Raw genomic sequence first — 21,859 nt, 5'->3', positions numbered from 1 at the left:
GTACACAAAGAATACAAGAGCTAATAAAGGCCTAATCAGATATAGGCTATAGCCACCTATCAAGTGGGTTTCTATGTAGAAAACTCCCCTCACTAACATGAAACATCGATTTGGAACATTTTGAACAAACATTTTATAGGAATAAACCAACCTCCAAATAAGAAAAATGGAAACCCAGCTTTCTATATAACAGATATTCTTTTCAAAACATAGGCTTGCTGTCAGTTGACCAAAGCATGGTTAAAAATGAATGTCAACTTTCACAATGTCAGTTTCTGTCTTAGAAATGTGATTTTTAGTCAAATGTTGTGACCAGCACAACAGATGGACGGTTGAAAATAAGGAGATGAGACTGCTGATAATTCAACAGAGCTGTTTATTAAGAGAAAGCATGTTGCTTCTATAGCTTAAAAACTGTATGTTATTATGAAAGGCATTGTTCTGTGACCCACTTTCTGTTTTTTATGATCTAGCTCTCTGAAACCTGTTAGTTTCTAGAGACTCAATTTTGTGTAAAGTTCACAATGCCCCAGTAATTGTGCCAGGACCTTACGTTTTCTCATGATTTCAAGCTTAAATGCACCTTTGATTAATCTTAGGAGGAGAGGAACATCCCAGTCACTGAAGTTCAAGTTTCCTGGGAGTTCTCCACAGTCAAATGGGAAAGTTTGCCAAGAGCCCTCCTGCTTCTAAGATCAATACAAACTTTTAAAGCCCTTCATCCCCTGTATCCATCTTTTATTGTATAGGAAGCCTTCCCCAATTCCTCTTAATTCCAGTGCCTTCCCTCTATTAATGATTTCACATTTATCCTATAGATAGCTTGTTTGCTTGTATTTATATTTAGCCTTTCTCATTAGATGGTAAACTCCTCGAGGGCAGGAGCTATCTCTTTTTGTATGTCCAGCAGTGAATTTGTTTTTGCTTGAGATTATTTTAGTTTCCCCAGAGCTTTGTTTATTTGGAGGGATGACCCTGGGCTCAAAGTAAGTCATTTAAACTCTTTGTGCTGTAGGCAAATCGCTGAGACTGTGCAGGGCTGCAAGAGAAGGTGACTACTTTTATTGGCAGAAGGAATTTCCCCACCTGGGAAATTCTCTCTATGAGTGAGACAGCAGGTCCAGTCCTTATCGTTTCCTCCATATGCAGTGGTTCTCAAACTCTTTTTCTCAGTATCTTTATGATATTAACAATTATTGAGAATATGTCCAAAGAGTTTTTGTTTATATGGGTTACATAATAGATATTTATCATAAATAGAAAAAAAACTAATTTTGAATTTGTAGACCCTCTGAAAGGATTTCAGAGACCCTCCAGGATTCACTGCACCACACTTTGAGAACCACTGCTCCAGAGTCTAGGGGGCTCAGTGTATGTATGTGTGCGTGTGTGTACACACATATGTATGTATGTATGTATACATGTATACACATATAGCATATTCTATATGATGGGATGTATGGGGTATTCATGGAGAACTAGCTCTTTTCAAGTCAGCTCATCCACTTTTTGGTGTCCACCACTGACCCAATTTTCATCTGCATCTCCAAGAAGCTGTAGCATCACAGCAGCCACATCCCAGAAAACCACCTTGGCAGATGGGCTAAACCAGGATGAGAGTAATTGACAGGTCTTAAATTCATGGGTGAGTTAGTGAGGGGTCTACCCAAACATATGGACTTTGCCTGGTGGGATGGGTGAATAAGGACAATTTGTTCCAACAGACATGAAGGCAGCTAAAAGAAACACTGATGCTGATGATAATTTGTGTAGCCCTGTTTCATTTAAATCCAATTCCCATGAAAGTCAAAATATCACCTTGTGATATCATTGGTTCTCTGAAAAAAAAATCTAGAAAAAAAATATATAATTTGTATATATGTCATTGATTCTCATTGAAAACAACTATATATATATACTATATATACAAATATAACATAAATATATTATACATACATATATTTGTTAGATTGTCATATATAATATAATATATATTTGTTGAATATGTTGAATGTTATATTATGTTGAATATGTAGATTCTCAATTTATTAAAGACACTCAAGTTATTTCTTTTACTACCATTGTTGGAGAAAAAAACCATGGCAATGTTTTCATGTGAGCAGTGTGAGGGACAGAAAATCTTATCCAAAAATGACTACTCAGAGACCTCTGGAAGTAAAAAGCAGAAAATTTGTTTATTTAATTAATGCTCATGAGAATAAGCAATTCCACCATGAGGAGGGAAAGAGAGAGCTAGCTCACTGTAGAAGGGCTAAAGAACTAGGAGAAGATATATAGTTTTTATAGGTTTTAGTTACAAAGGATTACATCATGGGTTGGGGGAACATTGAGAGATAGGTACCTCCCCCCCCTTAATTGGATGTTATTTGTGCCCCAAACAGCAGATTTCCTGGTTCCTGGAGGAACCATACATCAGGCAACTAGTTGTCTAAACATTGATAACTTCAACAGCAACAAATGTCATCATTTTAGGTTAAATACATATATCTAAAATCTAAGTACAGATTGGCTACTACTCAACATACTTATGCAGGTCACAGAGACCTAGAGAAACTGAAATACAGAAGAGGAATTTCAACATTCTTGGAAGTTCTTCACTTTATCTCTCCTCCACTCCATACAGCAGGAAAGATGAAGAGCCATCAATTCTGATGTAACCATATGCTAAGGTTATTTCGCCTTTAACAAAAGCCCAGCTCACAGAAGAGGGGCAAGGCCATCCATAAAAATGGAGTAGCAAAGAAACATTAAAAACTTAGAGGCTCTATAAATTTTTTCTCTTTTCACAGGTTCAAGAAATTGCCATTTATGCCTTCCTCACACCCAATGTCCCTCCCCAAGTTAAAATTGTTCTTTCCCTGGTGATATTTGAAACAATCCCAGGGATCCCTGTTTTGGCAACCATGGCCAACGTCATGCTTAAGGAACGCAGCTTGCAAGTGGCCAGCTTTGTTTACTCCCAAATGAAGGCTTTGGGGAGAAGCTCAGCTCCAGAACATCGGTCACTGTAAGAGATTTCTTCGAATGGGTTGATCGAGTCTACAAATCAACAAACATTTATTAAGGGTTTTCTATGTGTGATAAGTCCAGGGAATACAAATGGAAGCAAATGGAGACAGTTCCTTTGCTCAAGGAACATTATGTTCTAGTGACAGAGTATTGCTGAATAGGGCTGCAGGATAAGGTGCCCCAAAGCACAGGTCTTTGAGAGGAGGGGGCTCCACTAGGCAAAGTGAGAAGACAGCTAGAGCTTTGTGGTGAAATTATCTTTCAAGGAGAAAAGATTTTATGGAAGAGCAATCATAGATCTTTGATTTTTCCCTGTTTTTTCCCCCTCAGGGCTTTGGCCTGTAGACTTGCTCTTAAAATGCTGAAACCCACAGCTTACCAAACTGACTTTAACGTTAAACTCAGTAGAAGCTATTGCTGGGACAGCTTCTCAGGTGAGAGCCCCTCTGTGCTCCCAATTAAACTATCCTGGGGGTGGAAGTGGGGACCGGGGGTTGGGGATGTTGAGTGGGAAAGCACTAAAAATTGCATTTGACTCATTTGGGAAGAAATTTCTCGCCGCCTCTGTGGGATGCTCTCCATAAAACTTCTGATGTGATCAAACTCTTAGTACCTTCTCTTGAAGGGTTGTTCCAAAGGAAATGTGGTTTAACAAGTGATTAAGTAACTTGTAGAGGGTTACCACCACTGTTAGTTTTGCCGCTCTTTTTGTTTTAAAATGCGTCAAGATAATAACATTGTTAGGTGCAGTCACTCAACTGGAAATCCTTCCTCGCCCATAAGAATTTGGCGGGTTGCTGAGCGAGCCTTTATCAAGGGGGGCTACTTTGTGCCCATTTGGTGCTGGCTCTGGGGATTGCTATGGTGGCAAATGGGAAATAGTCCCTGAATGCAGGGAGTTTCTGTTCTAACGAGGGGACACAGCATGTATGTATAAAAGTGTTGCACAGTGGTTCTGACCCCATTCCTTCAGGGCCGTATTAATTTCATATTACTTCACTCCCAGGCTACCCCACTCCGAGTTCTCTGTAAGCTTGAGGGGGTCAGGGAGTGTTTCTTCCCTGCCATTGGCTCAAGCTCAAGCTTCCATCCATGTGTCACCCATTCTTAGGAGTCAAATGACTAGCACCCAGTTCTATTTAACTATTTAACATTAGATTAACTTTTACAAAGAGATATTGAAGCAAGAAAAATCATATAAACATTTCTTCTTACTCTTGAGAAAGGCATCTCTCCCCTTTACCACTTTAGTCTCATTAGGCTCAGAGTTTAGCTTAGTTCCTTTGCTGTTGTTCTTGCCCAACTCTTCATGACCCTATTTGGGGTGTTCTTGACAAAGATACTGGAGTGACAGAAGGAATTGAGCTGAAATTTTGAGCTAGACAGTATAATGGATAGAGCACTTGGTCTGGAATCAGGAAGACCTCAATTCAAATCTTGCCTTAGACACTGTGTGTCTCTGGGCAAGTCACTTAATCCTGTCTGCCTCAGTTTCCTCACCTTTAAAATGGGAATAATAATAGTGCCTACCTCCCATGGTTGTTGTAAAGATTAAAAATAGTAATATTTTAACCTTGAAGTACTATGTAAAAGCATTTGTTCGTGGGTGGATTTACGTTCAATATTAGAGAATTCCTTGTATGTTACCCCCATAATGGTTGTTGCCAGAATGCATTGGATTCTGCACCAGTTCTCAGAAGGAAAACTTTAGAGTGTTTCATTCTAAAGGAAGAGAAAATGGCTTTTACAAATTTCTGCTAGTGAGCAGAGGCTGACAGAGCTGGAAACCATCAAGTGTGGAAGTGAATGAAGGTGGGAGGAAAAATAAAGGAAAAAAGGGGACAAAACAGTGTTAAGGAGCCCCAAAGCTTGTACTCTCATGTTATGTTAACTTCATAGGCACTAGATGGCGCCACAGTGAATAGAGTTGGGTCTGGAATCGGAGAGATTCATTTTTCACAAGTTTAAATCCAGCTCCAAACTCTTACTTAGCTGAGTGATCCCGGGTAAATCACTGAAGTTTATTTCAGTAGTTTCCTCATCTATAGAAGAATCTGGAGGAAGAAATGGCAGGGAAAAGGGTGGGAAAAAATTAGTCAATCTGTTCCCTTGTCTTAACCTAAAAAATTCTGTGTGACTCCTTCTACTAATTCATTTGTAAAATGGATTTCTAGAGAACTTCAATGAGCATTTCCAAAACCATGCTTCTCTTTAGCTGCTTAAACTTTAGGTAAACATTGCCCCACAGGGATGGAGAGGAATCATACAGCATTCCAGACACTCAATGGAATTGGTTCTAGGGGGAAACATTCATGTGGATTCATTCATCCTGGGAAGTGCAGTTTCCCATATGCCACCTTCTATCCACATTCTATTGCTGCAGAATGAATGTATAATTATAGAACATCAAACCAGCAAACTGGCTCTCTGCTATGAATCTTTTTTTTTAATATAGCTTTTTATATATAAAACACATGCATGGGTAATTTTTCAACACTGACCCTTGCAAAAACTTCTGTTTCAACTTTTGCCCTCCTTCCATCCAACCCCTCCTCTAGATGGCAGTAGTCTCAAACATGTTAAATATGTTAAATACAATTCATGTATACATATTTATACAGTTATCTTGTTGCATGAGAAAGATCAGATTTAGAAAGAAGGTAAAATTAACCTGAGAAGAAAAAACAAAAATGCAAGCAAACAATAACAAAGAGTGGAAATGTTATGTTGTGGTCCATACTCATTTCCCAGTGTTCTTTCTTTGGATATAGCTGGTTCTGTTCATTACAGATCAGTTGGAACTGATTTGGATCCTCTCATTGTTGAAGAGGGCCATGTCCATCAGAATTGATCCTCATATAGTCTTGTTGTTGAAGTGTGTAATGATCTCCTGGTTCTGCTCATTCACTTAACATCAGTTTATGTAAGTCTCTCCAAGCCTCTCTGCATTCATCCTGCTGCTCATTTCTTATAGAACAATAATATTCCATAACATTCATATAACACAATTTATTCAGCCATCTCCAATTGATGGGCATCCAATCAGTTTCCAGTTTCTAGCTACTACAAAAAGGACTGTCACAAACATTTTTGTACATACGGGTGGGTCCCTTTCCCTTCTTTAATATCTCTTTGAGATATAAGCCCCGTAGTAACATTGTTGGATCAAAGGGTATGAACAGTTTGATAACTTTTTGAGTATAGTTCCAAATTGTTCTCCAGAATGGTTGGATTCATTCACAGCTCCGCCAACAATGCATCAGTGTTCCAGTTTTCCCACATCCCCTCCAACATTCGTCATTTTTTCCTGTCATCTTAGCCAATCTGACAGGTGTGTAGTAGTATCTCAGAGTTGTCTTAATTTGTATTTCTCTGATCAATAATGATTTAGATCACATTTTCATATGACTAGAAATAGTTTCAATTTCTTCATCTAAAATTATCTTTGACCATTTATCAATTGGAGAATGGCTTGATTTCTTATAAATTAGAGTCAATTCTCTATGTATTTTGGAAATGAGGCCTTTATCAGAACCTTTAGCTGTAAAAATGTTTTCCCAGTTTATTGCTTTCCTTCTAATCCTGTCTGGATTAGTTTTATTTGTACAAAAGCTTTTTAACTTAATATAATCGAAATTTTCTATTTTGTGATCAAAAATGATTTCTAGTTCTTCTTTGGTCACAAATTCTTTCCTCCTCCACAGGTCTGAGAGGTAAACTATCCTATGTTCTTATAATTTATTTATAATCTCATTCTTTATGGCTAGATCATGAACCCATTTTGATCTTATCTTAGTGTATGGTGTTAAGTATGGGTCAAGGCCTAGTTTCTGCCATACTAATTTCCAATTTTCACAGTAATTTTTGTCAAATAATGATTTCTTATCCCAAAAGCTGGGGTGTTTGGGTTTGTCAAACATGAGATTGCTATAGTTATTGACTATTTTGAATTGTGAACCTAATCTATTCCACTGATCAACTAGTCTATTTCTTAGCCAATACCAAATGGTTTTGGTGACTATTGCTTTATAATATAGTTTTAGATCAGGTACAGCTAGACCAACCTTCATTTGATTTTTTTTTTATTAGTTCCCTTGAAATTCTTGACCTTTTGTTTTTCCATGTGAACTTTGTTGTTATTTTTTCTAGGTCATTAAAATTTTTGGGGGGGAGTCTGATTGGTATAGCACTAAATAAATAGATTAGTTTAGGTAGTGTCATCTTTATTATATTTGCTTGCCCTATCCAAGAGCATTTAATATTTTTTCCAATTGGTTAGATCTGACTTTATTTGTGTGGAAAGTGTTTTGTAGTTTTGCTCATATAGTTCCTGACTTTCCCTTGGCAGGGCAATTTTTATTTTATACTATCAGTAGTTACTTTAATTAGATTAATTTTTGCTTTGCTTGATCTGAGATCAGGATGGCTACTCCTACTTTTTTGACTTCACCTGAAGCATAGTAGATTCTGCTCCAGCCTTTTACCTTTTTTCTGTATGTATCACCCTGCTTCAAGTGTGTTTCCTGTAAACAGATATTGTAGGATTCTGGCTTTTAATCCAGTCTGCTATCCGTCTCTGCTTTATGGGGGAGTTTACACCATTCATGTTTATGATTAAAACTATTAACTCTGTATTTCCTGCCATCTTATTATCCCCAAATTATGCTTTTCTCTTTCCTTTCTCCCTTAAGTCCCTCTAGACTTATGAACACCACTTGCCTCATGCAGCCCTCCCTCTTTAGAAACCCTCCCTTCCCCTTGAAGTCCCTCCTCTTTTCTTACTATTTCTGTATTCCTTTCTATTTACACTATCCCTTCCCTTTTCGCTTTTCCCCTCCCACTTTTCAATGAGGTGGGAGAAGTTTCTATGTAAACCAAATATGTCTAATATTTTCTCTTTGAACCAAATCTGATGAGAGTAAGATTCATACTATGTTCACCCTCCTCCCTTCATTCCCTCAGATATAATAGTTTTCCTTTGCTTCTTTGTGAGATGTAGTTTCCCTCTTTTTACCTCCACTTTTCCCTTTTTCTGGTACAATTTCCTTTCCACCTCTAGTTCCTTTTTTATATTATAACAATAAAACCAAATTATATATGTACTCTTTATGTATACCCATAAGAGAAATAAGTTCTCAAGAGTTCTTTTTACCTTTTTATGCTTCTCTTGAATCCTATATTTGGAGGTCAAACTTTTTGTTTAGCTCTGGTTTTTTGGTCAGGAATAAATGGAATTCACACATTTCATTTTATGTCCATCTTCTTCTTTGGAAGAAAATGCTCATTTTGGCTGGATAAATTATTCTTGGCTGCATATCAAGTTCTTTTGCCTTTCAGAATATCAGATTCCAGCCCTTCATTCCTTTAATGTGGATGCTGCTAGATTGTGAGTGATCCTTATTGTGGCTCCTCCGTATTTGATTTTTTTTTTTTTTCTAGCTGCTTGTAGTATTTTTTCCTTGGTCAGATAGTTCTGGAATTTAGCCACAATATTTCTTGGAGTTTTGATTTTAGGATCTCTTTCAGTAGGTGATAGATGAATTCTTTCAATGTCTATTTTGCCTTCTGTTTCTATAACATCTGGGCAGTTCTCTTTGATGATTTCCTGAAAAATAGTGTCTAGGCTCTTTTTTTTTCATCATGATTTTCAGGGAGTTCAACAATCCTTAGATTATCTCTCCTAGATCTATTTTCCAGGTCTGTTGTTTCCCAAGTAGGTATTTAACTTTTTTCTATTTTTTTTTGTTTATTTGTTTTGCTTGACTGATTCTTGGTGTGTCCTCAAGTCATTCATTTTCATTTGTTCAAGTCTGATTTTTAATGAATTATTTTCTTCATTTAATTTTTTATTTCTTTTTGTATTTTTTCCAATTGAGTTTTAAATGAGTTGTTTTGTTCTATGGAATTTTTTCCCATTTTGCCATTTTTTTAAAAGAATTATTTTCTTTTTCCAATTCACAAATTCTGTTTTCCTTGGAATTGTTTACCTTTCCAATTCACAAATTCTGTTTTCTTGGGAGTTGTTTATCTTTTCCAATTTGCAAATTTTGTTTTTCAGGGAGTTGATTTCTTTATCCATTCTATCTTTTAATGCCTTATCCTGACCTTCTTGCAAAGCTTTCCTTTCCTTTCCCCATTTTTCATGTAGCTCTCTCTCTCTCTCTCTCTCCTTTTTTAAAAAAATTATAATAACTTTTTATTGACAGAACCCATGCCAGGGTAATTTTTTTACAACATTATCCCTTACACTCACTTCTGTTCTGACTTTTCCCCTCTCTCCCTCCACCCCCTCCCCTAGATAGCAAGCAGTCCTATATATGTTAAATATGTCACAGTATATCCTAGATACAATATATGTGTGCAGAACCGAACAGTTCTCTTGTTGCACAGGGAAAATTGGATTCAGAAGGTAGAAATAACCCAGGAAGAAAAACAAAAATGCCAACAGTTTACATTCATTTCCCAGTGTTCTTTCTTTGGGTGTAGCTGCTTCTTTCCATCATTGATCAATTGAAACTGAGTTAGGTCTTTTTGTCAAAGAAATCCACTTCCATCAGAATATGTCCTCAAACAGTATCGTTGTTGAGGTATATAATGATCTCCTGGTCCTGCTCATTTCACTCAGTACCAGTTCCTGTAAGTCTCTCCAAGCCTTTCTGTATATTCATCCTCCTGGTCATTTCTTACAGAACAATAATATTCCATAACATTCATATACCACAATTTACCCAACCATTCTCCAATTGATGGGCAGCCATTCATTTTCCAGTTTCTGGCCACTACAAACAGGGCTGCCATAAACATTTGGCACATCATGTAGCTCTCTTTTAAGATCCTTTTAAATTTCTTCTATACGAGCTTTGTGTGATGCAGACCAGATCATATCCACCTTTGGATCTAGAGACAAACTGTTTTTAGTCTCCTCGGGATTTGAAGTTTGCTCTCTTTCCATATAAAAGCTTTTAATCAATAGTTTTTAATTAATTATATATATTATTATATTATATAATTAATAATTTTTAATCAATAATTAGAGCCCACTTTGGTTTTTTTGCTTATTTTGGAAAACAAACAAACAAACCTACGGTCTGCTCCTCAGGGGCAGTGGGTTATTTCCAAGCTGCCTCTACAGACAACAGGAAGTGGCCATGAAGGGGCAGTGGGACAGTACCCGTTGGTTGCAGTGAGATTAGCAGTTGTGTTGAAATCAGCAGCAGTGGGAAGGCAGTTAACAGTTTTTACCCCCTGGGTTTATATCTTCTCTGCTGATCTACTGGCTTGCTTCCAGGGCAAAGTATATCACACTATGGAAGGTCCCCCCTCTTCTGCCCCCTTCCCTCCCCGCAAATTTTCTACCAGTAGAGACCACATTCTGCCCCACCTCTGGTCTGCTCAGTGGGAGCTGTTTCCAGTGTTGTCACTGCCTTCCTGTGCCTAACTGAATTCCGTCTGAGCATGAGCAAAACAGACCTTTTCTGGCGAATTTCGAGAATATCTTCTGCTGGTAATGTGTTGTACTCCCACTATTCCTGAGTTCTGATAGTCAAGCACTAATCCCAAGGCTGAATTTCGTTAAAATAGATTGAAGGAAAATGAGAGTTTAGGAAGATGCGGGTGTTCTCTCTGCCATCTTGACTCTGCCCACTCTGCTATGGATCTTGACAGAGATTCCACAAAGCTCATTTCAAAATTTGAAGGCTTTAAGCATTAGATCAAATGAAGAAGGGAAAGGCAAAGGATATATTCACTGAAGGCATAATGCCAAACATGGAAGTGTCTCTGAGATGTGGGCATTTTATGTCCATCTCATTTACAAGACTTTGTGACTCTACCTCAATCCAATTCAGGCTCTGATACAACAGTGCTTTTGGAATCCTACTGCATGACCGATACCTCAGTTTACCCTAAATTGATAACAAAAGAGAAGTCGTTTAGTCTTGATTGCCTTTTTCTCCTCTTGTTCCCTTTCCCCCTCCCCCCCAATTGCCTGGTATTTCATTAATGTAACTTACCAGTCAGCATGTAAATAATCTAGGTGGTAGTACTGGAAAAATATGAAAACTGACAGATAGTGAATGAAGGGTTTGTAACTTTGTTCATCAGTGGGACAGACATGGGGGCTGTTCTTCCTCTGATGGCTTAATGGTGTCAGATTTAGTGAGTGTGGGATTTCTGGCATTTCTCATTTTATGCTCCATCCATCATATTCTGCAATTAGCTGATAGATCCATGTGGTATCTAACTGAACCTAACTGAACTGTATGATTCTCTTCTCCAGAATTGCTAATGGCTGGATTTGCCTTAAAATACTATTCATTAAATAAGGCAGGCAGCACAATACCCCCTGAGATTATTTTTGCATTGAAGTCAAGCTTCCTTGGGAACACTGCAGATATCTTGGAGGTAAATAATTTATCCCTATTTGATCTTAGATTTTTAAGGTAGGTTGAATTATTTGAGTTTTTGGTAAATGTGTTTTTCCCCTTCTGGTTACAGTTTGAAATGCACACTGAAGAAATGCTGGCTACAATCCTGAAAAAAAATCTGTCTAGAAGTGACTCATATAGAGTAGATATCAAGGATTTCATAAAAATGGTAAAAGGCCTGGGTCATTTTGTTTGGTTTGGTTCATATTTTAGGAATGCTATTCTTACTGGCCTCTTCTTATTTCATAGCTTCCAGACTGGAAGGCAATTCCTTCTGATAAATCACTTATTTCTCTATATGTGAAGTTATTCGGACAAGAGATTTTTTGGCTTGAATTTGATAAACAAGCTATCTGGACAGCAATTCAGGTATAAATACTACGACTGACAAACAAAGTAGAATGAGCTATCTCAGGATGTAGTGGGTTACTGCACTCTTTCTTATCTTCTCTATCAGTGGTTTTCAAAGTGTTTTGGGGGACTCTTAGGGGGATCTCTGAAATAATTTCAGGGTCTATGAAATCAAAATTATTTTCATAATAATACCAATTATGTTTTTGTTTCTAATATGGCAAATGCCAATAGATATAAGTACATAAGTAAAATTCTTGGGGGTGGGCTCAATATTTTTTTAAGAATGTAAAGGGATCCTAAGATTAAAACATTTGAGAAACATTGCTCTGTATGTACCATGGCCTCTCCCAAATCAAGGAATATAAATATTTTTCTCTCCAACATCAGATGGCATTGGTTTTCTTTAGCAGACTTGTGAGTGTATATTCACATGTGTTGGTGTGCATTGATACAAAACATATTGTAAGGAGTTGGCCATAGACAGGAAAATTTATATAAAATATGAGAGGATCAAGAGTATCACTATCTAGATGTTAGTTTATTGAGTGATAACAACCTAATCATTGCTTTTCAACTGGATGAGTAAATAGAATTTCAGTTGTACAAATGGAAGTGGAATAATATATAGAGTTCTTTATAAACTTTAAAATGCTCTATAAGGAATTTCCATGCAACAGTAAGACCCCGGTTAAGATATGATGGTGTAAATATGTAATGGATTTAAGTCCATGTTGTGTGGTTTCCTCTAGCAGCATTTAGTAGGGCTCTCTCATGAGGGAAAAAAGGTGGAAAGAAGTGAGAATAATCAGATGTTGGAGTTTGGAAAGAGATGAGCAGGAACAGACCAAGGGGGTGTTCAAGGGCCTTTTTTCACTAGAATAAGCAAAATCTATCTACCAATGTGGATAATCAGCTAATCTATTACTGGAGTTTTGCAAAAGGCACCACCATCTTGGTCCTAACATAGGTGCTATTCATTAAAACAAAATTTCTTCAAATTAAAAAGAAGAAAGAAATATGCTTTTAAAAAATTATACAAAATCATCAATTATATATATTTACTGTGAAAAAAAATAAAGTCCTCTATAAAATAAACTCCTATTATAAAAGGGGAAAGGAATAGATGATTTATAAAGTCCCTTCTAGTTCTTAATCTGGATCATCTATGATATTATTCTTTTTATTTAATAGTATTTAATTTTTTCCAATTATATATGAAGACCTTAACATTCATTTCAATAAAATGTTAAATTTCAAATTCTGTCCTTCCCTCCCCTTCCCTCTTCCTAAAATGGTAAGCAATTTGATATACATTATATATGTGCTATGATAGTATAATCTTAGAGAACTGGCTTGACCATGTGACTTAACCCTATCAGTGCTCTGGGCAGCTTTTGAGGAATAGAAGTAGAAGAGAAGGAGATGAATCACATTGACAGAAAGTTTCCTCACCAAGTCTTTGCTTATGTCAATGAGATTATAAATCTGCATTCTATCCTTTTGTAAACAACAATATAGGCTAGGCTCATGTTACAAAATGTAATACATATAGTTCTTTTTTTAAAATTTAATTTAACTTTTTACAATGAAGAAAACTACATTTTCTCTTCTACTACTCCTTCACTGAAAGAAAAAATCCTCTGTGACAAATATGAATAGTCAAGCAAAATAAATTTCCATGATGGCCATGTCCAAAAATGTGTCTCATTATGTACACTGGGTCTATCACTTCTCTTCATTTGGGATTGATGGTGACTTTTAGAACCACTGGCCATGATTCCTCTTGATGTGATTCATGATGAGGGTTTATTATTCCAGACTGACTTATTTTAGACAGACCATTTTTATGATTATAGACGCTTCAACAATCTGAAGGAAGATTCCAGTTAATCAAAAAAATCCTTGACGGTCTTCAAAATGGGTACTACTGCTGGGTAAAACCACTACTTTTCTCAGAAATCCGTACCATCTTGCCAACTTCCTTTGGGCTACCCATAGAAAGGAGCTTCTATTTCATATCTGTATGGAGTCTCTCTGGAGATGGTAAGGCCAAAGGAAAAAATTACACATGTACATAGGGGTCTCAACTGGTAATGAGTCACTGCTTTCTCTTTCTTTATAACAGTTCAATCTCAGATCTCACCAGAGCCATCTGAAAATTTTAGATTAATGGACTTATTCAATATGAATATTGAAACACATCTACAAGCAAACCTGGGGTAAATAGCATATTCCCCCCTTTCACTGGACACAAACTTGGAAGTCTTTAGCATGGCATAATCAATATTGTGACCTGAATATCCTATTCTCTTTCTTAGAATTGAAAAATATATTATTGCTGTTATGGGAGTCAACACAAATCTTTTACAAGCTATCATCGAAGTTTATGCGAAAATTCAGGCAGATCTCCCTTTGGATGTGACTTCTTCACTTAATTTTAAAGCACAATCTTTCAAATTTGAATTTCCAACATTTATTCATAACACTAAAACTGCCTACGTAAGGTAGGTTTATATTTATATACTGGTATACATATACATATATGTACATGTGTGTATAACTGTATATTTTTCTTTATATTTTTTCTATATATAATTATATATACAACTATCTGTGATATATGAGAGGTAATAAAAGAGCTCACGTCCATGACATGAGCTTCTAACACATACTACATGACTCCGAGCAAGTTACATGATCTTTCAATTCTCTAGGTAGTTCTCTAGGTTGCAGAGAGTTATGAAATATAATAAGCATTTATTAAATATCTATTACATGCCAGGCTCTGAGTGATGTGCCAGGGCTACAAATATAAGCCAAAAAAAAGCCAGTTCCTGCTATCAAGGAGATTGAAATCTCACACAAAAAGAAGCTAAAAAGAGAAGAAGGTGGAAAGGGAAGGTGGGAAGAAGGGCTTGATGACTGTGGAGTTGAATCCAAGGAGTACAAGTGGGGGAAATGAAGGATTGATTTGGTTTCTGAGCCCTCCTTAAGTGGAGGCTGTGAGAGGAGTTTTTTCTCTTACGATCAGAGGGGCAGAGGCAAGAGTACCAAAGGGGATGCAGTTCCCCAGTGATGAGCTTTTCTTGGAATGGGGTGGGAATGCCCTGGGAGAAGGAATTGAATATGGAAGACTCTATCTCAACGATGTCACATTTTAAATTCCTCTTCTTTATAATTGACATCTCAGGCAATCAAAAAATCAAATGTATTTAGTGGGGATGTCCTCCAAGTCTCTGTTCTGAGCCCTCTTCCCCCTTTTTAATCTCACTTAAATGATCTCAGCAATTCCCATAAATTCAAGCATTTTCACAAAAAAGATGATTTCTTCTTCTGTATATTCAGCCTTAATATTCTTCCTGACCTATGATCCCACATCACCTTTAGACAGTTAGAAATCTCAAACTGGATGTCTCAAAGGCAATTCAAACTCAAAACAGAACTCACTGTCTTTCCCCAAAACTCTTTTTTGTTACTAATTTTCATATTCCTCTTGAGGACCTCACCACTTCCCCAGTCACCCAAGCTTACAATCCCAACATTCCCTTCACCTTTTTTATTCTTACTCACCCTAGATGTCCAGTTTCATGTTAAATCATGTCATTCTTATCTTCATGAAGTTGGCTCCACTTACACAGCCATCTCCCCACTACCTAATCAGTACTGTTACATCACCTCCTCCTTGGTCATTCCAACTCAGGCTTCCATTTTAGTGAGCATTTTACCATAATACTCAATAAATTCTGACCCCTTGGGGCAGTTAGATGGTGCTGGATATAGAGCACCAACCTTGGATTCAGGAGAACCTGAATTCTCATCTGGTCTCTGATACTTAACATTTATTAGCTTTTAGACTCTAGGCAAGTCACTTAACTCCAATTGCCTGCCATCTCCCCAAATTAAATTCTGTAACTCCTTAACACATTGAAGATTAAATATGAAAAGTTCAAAGCCCTTCACAATCTTGTTGCTTCCTACTATTCTGGTCTTTTTACAATTTGGATCTTTCCACACACTGTACAATTTAACTTTATTACCTTGCTGCTCCTTCAACACTCCATCTCTCACATCTCCATGCTATTGCACCAGCTGTGCCCCGCACCTGGCAAGCTCCCCCCTCACTCTGACTCCTTGCTTCCCTTTAACCCCACTCTCTATAGAAGGTCTTTTCCATCCCTCCTCCCTGGCTGGTACATTTCTTAGGAGATTCTCTCCCATTTACATTGAATCTATCTTTTATGATTCTGCTTATTGTCATGATGAGAATGGAAACTCCCAAGGACTGATTCTTGTATTCTTAATTGATTCTTTCTTTGTATCCTCTGTTCTTAGTGCATTCAATGCCTGGTATTATAATAAATGCTTAATAAATGCTTCTTAACCCATAAACATTCATGGATAAACACTGTTAGAGATAATAATCAAAATCCACCTAAACTTATTGCAAGAAAATGGAGAGGGAACTTGAAACAACTATATCCATAACATCCATTTTTGGGGAAACACCCATTGATTTTCATCAGATAGACCATATTAATAATGCCCTATTACCACAATATGTGTAGATTTCACATTGTCTATTTTAGTGTCCATTTCATTTTGGCAACGCCGGCAAGGGCTAACTTGTAGAAGATCAAATAGAACCAAAACACTGAAAAATAATTGAGAGTCAGATCAAACAATTCCAAAATCCTTATGAATTAGGAGCAAAAATGAAGCCTGAATGGTTTTTAACTTAATGGAGACTTTCTGGAAGAGTCTTGAATTCTTCCCAACCAACTGGCCCTTCTTTTCAGTCACTTGTCTTAACTGATTGCTAAACTCTCTCAAAACCACAAATAGTTGTCTGGGTTTTCAAGAGCTTCCTAATAGGGAGGGAAAAGTGAGGAGCTATCCTGAGAGAGAAGCTGATAGAAAGGTGGGGGTAGAAAGGAAGGAAAGGAAGCACCCACTATATACCAGACGCTATAATAAATGCTTTATAATTATCATCATATTTGACCCCTACAATAATCCTGTGAAGTAGGTGCTGTTATTATGCCCATTTTTATAGTTGAGGAAATTGAGGTAAACAGAGTGTTATGTAACTTGCCCTTGACCACCCAAGCTAGGGAGGGTCTGAGGTTAGCTATGAATCGATGTTTTCTGACTGCAGTCGCAGGTGTACCCACTGCCTAGTTGCTTACAAGGGAAATGGAAAAATGAATTTAGCAGATTTTAATCAGGCAAAAATACGCCAGACTGAGTACATTAGACCAACATCCCCGTAAGGTAACACACACTGCTCCCTTAGGTCCCTTGCAGCACAAATTGCTCACTGCCCATATAATGCCAGATGGAAAAGAGAAAACATGCTGCAATGTAATCAGGCATCAAAATTAAACAGGACCAAACTTCTTGCACATTTTCAAACTCTCCACACATTGCTTTTGTCTTCACTGCTCCATTTTTTTTTTTTTTTTTTGTCAGCAGGCATCCATTTAAAAAGTTCTCTATTTGCTGAGAATAGATTTATGTAAATAAACCTTGGGAAAATGAAGCTGTTAGAATTAAAGTACAAATGTGGGCAGATGCCATGAAATATACTTTGCTTTTAAAACACACAGACATATATATCACATTAGTATTGAATATACTAAATGTCAATGTTATTATTCAACATTGTGGATACTCAGATTTCATACTTTCCTGGGGAAAACATTGTCTCTGTTAGATAGAAAGTGATTTCCCATCTAGTGTGAGGAGCATAAAAAGTGAAATTTCCTTCACACCAAAGCAATTTTTGTATGGTTTTTCTTGTTAAAATACCAGAGGTGGCTATGGCTGTCTATTTTTCTTGTGCTCTAGAAGTCTGTAAGCACTGATATGTGTCCCCTGTGAGACGACATTTTGCCTGCTTTCAGAGCTCAACAGGGAGGACTCAATTGTTGGCTCACATTAGCTAGACCACAAGTCTTGGAGAAGTAGACCACAAGCATATAAAGTTATCCAAAAAACAAGAAACCCACCCACAAATACGAGCCCTTTCTGCTGGGGGACTAGATAACTATCATTCTGGCCTCATTTAAGTTAAAGATTTTACAAAATAAAAGTTATGTGGAATCTTTTCTTTCTAGATGAACCATCTGAAATGAAGGATGATTGTTTTTGTATTTAAGTTTCTTCATCTTGTTAGGATTTCTCTGGAACATTCTGCTCTGTACTCTGCATGGAGTGTTAGCCCTTCTGCTTTCTCTTTTTTTTTTTTTTTTAAGAAACTTTAAAAGAAAATTAAAGTTACGGTATTCGACAAACTCTTAAATATGATGGTATTTGTGAGCCGTTAGGTGTGACCCAGATCTCATAGAAATGAAAAACTTCACACTTTCTGTGAAGTCTTTAGAAACTGGAAATTGTACTTTCTGTAAAGTTTCCAGTTCCAGGAAGAGATTTAGAGACAAGATCTACTCAGAAACAGGGGGCAGGAAGGTGATACATACAGTGGATAAAGTATATGCTGAGAAATCGTAAGATTCCTCTTCACGAGTTTAAATCTGGTTTCAAACAGCTTTTACCTATGTGACCCTGGGCAAGTGACTTTGCCTCCATTTCTCCATCTCATCAATAAAAATGAGCTGGAGAAGGGAAATGGCAAATCTCTCCAGTATCTTTGCTGAAAAAACACCAAATGGGGACACCAATAGTTCCTCCCAGAATACTCCCTGATCTCCTTACTGCCCTTTATATTATAACCCTCATAAGAACTCAGCAGTACAGGAATAGTAGAATATTCTTCAATCATACCTTCCTAGGTATGATTTGACTGGTGGTATTTTTGTATCCTGAGGGGTTTTGTTTGTTTTTTAGTGTCTTTTAGTGCTGGGATTTAATTTTTAGTACCATTTGACATATTCAATAGTTGTGACCCCAGGTGGGTGGGGAACAGCACTGGAAAAATCCCCATAAAAGTGTGGTTTGACATACTGTGTGCCTTGCACATAGTAGGCACCCTTTGCGTGTTGAATAGCTGAATGAATTGATGTTATCCAGAGAATTGTAATGATCCAGGTCATTCTCCCTGTAGGTATCAGACATATGCAGTCACTAGAAATATCAAAGCTCCATCAGATGCTAAAATGACTCCGGTGGTCAGATTTTATTTCCATGACTCGTACCAAGATCTATTCAATTCCACATCTGGATCAGAAGGCCAAGGGATAAGAAGGGTAACACACAATTGGGCACAAGTCCCAAGTTATTTTTGTTTGTTTGTTTGTTTTTTAATCAAGAATGTGCAGTGTCCAGGAGTCCCCAAAACCTAGAGGGAACATCCAGAAGCAAATAGACCCTGCAAAAAGAGGCAGAGAGCCTTGATCTAAGGAAACATGATTGAAAATTTTTGAATTTTGATTTTCCAATCATAAGAGTTATCCCAAAGTGGAATGAGCTACATCTGGATGACCTGTCCCCTGTTGACCTCAGTTACCTCATCTCTAAAATGAGTTGGAGAAGGAAATGACCCCTCCAGCATCTCAAGAAAATACCAAATGGAGTCACAGAGTTGGACATGATTGAAATGAGTGACAACACCAACAATGTTCAAAATAAATACGTCATAATTTGGGACAGGGGTGGGAGGGAGAACATTAACAACTGGGAAAATTGGGAAAGGTCTCAAAGAGGATAAGCAATTGAACTGAGTTTTGGAGGAACTTGGGGTCCCAAGAGATGGAGGAGAAAAGAGAGAATTCTAAGACCAGGAGTAGAAAGTGAATGAAGATGGCTTATACAAAGAAATGGAGATAGGAGGTGAATGATCATGTACAGAGAAGAGAAAACAAGTGGCAAAAAGACAAGATTACATGAGGAAAGTCTATAGGGTTTAGGTACTATTATTATCCTTATCTTAGAGATTAGGAAACTGAGACTGTGATGAGGTTAAGTGACTTGCCCAGGGTCATAGTTAATAATCATCTGAGGCAGAATTCCAACCCAAGGCAGAGAGTCTTTGGGAGTAGCCTGAGGGAAGAGGGAAGATGGTACTGAAAGATTAAATTATTTGTCTAGATCAGTGGTTCTCAAAGTATGGTCTAGAGAATCCTGGGGATCTCTGAAATCCTTTTAGAGGGTCTACAAATTCAAAAATAGTTTTTATTTCCAATATGGTAAATGTCTATAAATATAACCCAGATAAACAAAAACGCTTTGGAGAAATCCTCAATAATTTTTAATAGGATAAAGATACAGAAAACAAAAGTTTGAGGATTACTGGTCTAGAGCCACATAGACACAGTATGTATCAAGAAATGGGATTGCAATCCAGGTCTGGCCCTCCATCAGTAACACCATGGGTTCTTGTAGATGGAAGGGAACTCATTAGCAATGAATCCGAATCCATCTTGTACCTGAACAAGGAATCCCTCCATAGCTTCCTGGTAAGTGGTCATGAAGAGGTGAGTCAGGGGGGTGTCTACCTCGATCATATGAAGACTTTTCCCCACCTTCCCTGTAGAATGGGAGGATGAAAATAATTTGATCCAAAGGCCATGAGAGTGGCTGAAGCAGGGATGGTGCACTTCTTAGACATGGTCAGACATGGAAGATGGCAACTCTTTCCTCCAGAGTCATCAAAATCCAGTAGGAAAACAAAAGTCAGAATGACTGGTGATGGTGTGGGATGCAGGGGGTGATTTTGTCTTTTCTAAATTAAGACCATTCCCAGACCTCGGTGTATCTGAGGAAATACCAGTTCAATGATTTTGTTTTAAACATTTACCAGCACTTATCAGTTCTGCATCCTGTGGGTGATAGAAAACATTCTGACTGGTCCAAATGACAGAACTCGGAGCAAGAGGTATCAACTGCAGAAAGGGACACTTAAATTGAATATAAAGAATAATATCCCAATAATTCCAGCTGCCCAATAATAGAATGGCTCCCTCAAAAGACTATGTTCAGTCAAAAGATTGACTCTTTGTGATCCTATTTGGGGTTTCCATTTCCTTCTCTGGCTCATTTTACAGATGAGGAGACTGAGGCAAACATGGTTAAGTGACTTTCTCAGCGTCACAGCTAGTAAGTATCTGAGGCAAGAGTGGAACTCAGGAATTCCTGACTCCAAACCTGGTACTTTATCTATTGCACCATCTAATTACCTCAAAAAGCAGTTCCTTTTTATTGGAGGCATTTGACTTGGCCACTACTTGTCAGGGATCTCATAGAGAGGGTTTTACTTTGAGTAGTAGTTAGCCTATAAGAGCTCGTCTCCTCCAACTATAAAATATTTTATTTAATCAGACATGGTTATAACGAGACTGAGCTAGTTGGGAATGTTGCATTTGTTGGAAATACGCTTCAGTTCAGAAGTCTTACCACCAGATGCTTATGTTTTTAGAACCCATAACTGTTCCTCTTCTGTAGGGCCCTGCTCCTCCCGTAAATGCTTCCTTGTGATGATGCTCCTGCCTTTGTCCAAGACTTGTATCTTTTGAATCAGGGAAAAATTGGGTCTCTGTTTAGGATACTAAATCCTTACTAGCTCCAAAATAAAATTTCTTCTTCTTCAACAGGTGACACCAGCTTTAGATATTTCTGAAGAAAACTCCGACAGAGATGTTGCCTCTGATTTTAAAACGGTGTGTTATAATATGAGCACCTTGGGATTCCGACTTTGCTTTCTGTACACAAGCTTTTCAGCTGCATACATCAAACCAGTTCCCCTCTACTATGTCGTCGGGGAGTATTTTATTATAGTGACTATTCAACCAGGTAAACATGGTATAAGCTCATCCCAAAAACAAGAAGGCAAAAGCTCCTTTTTCAATAATACCATATCTCAATGGTGGTCAAAGGGCAAAGAACTGGGGCTGAGAGAAGAGATTGAGGGCAGTTATTATTGTTATCTTCAACTGGCTAAAGGACTGTCATATGAAAGACAAGGTGGCCTGGAAGCAGAGCCCAGAACAATAAGTGGAAATTGAAAAGAGGCAGAGTTTGGCTAAAGTTAAGAGAAAATCTCTTAAAATTCAGAACCATGCAAAAGTAGAATTGACTGTCATAAGAGATGATGA

General features: G+C 37.5%; 1 protein-coding gene across 1 annotated transcript in view; it reads left to right on the top strand.

Moving 5' to 3' along the window:
- Window positions 1-21,859, top strand: part of LOC111720987 (vitellogenin-1-like) — a 90,368-nt gene that overhangs the window by 41,808 nt on the left and 26,701 nt on the right. Inside the window, exons 10-19 of the mRNA XM_031969301.1 lie at window positions 2,811-3,028; window positions 3,361-3,464; window positions 11,309-11,433; window positions 11,527-11,625; window positions 11,706-11,825; window positions 13,667-13,853; window positions 13,936-14,029; window positions 14,129-14,314; window positions 18,874-19,015; window positions 21,359-21,557. Coding sequence (XP_031825161.1) covers window positions 2,811-3,028; window positions 3,361-3,464; window positions 11,309-11,433; window positions 11,527-11,625; window positions 11,706-11,825; window positions 13,667-13,853; window positions 13,936-14,029; window positions 14,129-14,314; window positions 18,874-19,015; window positions 21,359-21,557 — 1,474 coding nt within the window. The remainder of the gene's footprint in view (window positions 1-2,810; window positions 3,029-3,360; window positions 3,465-11,308; window positions 11,434-11,526; window positions 11,626-11,705; window positions 11,826-13,666; window positions 13,854-13,935; window positions 14,030-14,128; window positions 14,315-18,873; window positions 19,016-21,358; window positions 21,558-21,859) is intronic.

The sequence above is a fragment of the Sarcophilus harrisii genome, chromosome 4 (genome assembly GCF_902635505.1).
Source record: "Sarcophilus harrisii chromosome 4, mSarHar1.11, whole genome shotgun sequence".
In the NCBI taxonomy this organism is placed as follows: domain Eukaryota; kingdom Metazoa; phylum Chordata; class Mammalia; order Dasyuromorphia; family Dasyuridae; genus Sarcophilus; species Sarcophilus harrisii.
This window is presented reverse-complemented; position numbering and strand designations above follow the sequence as displayed.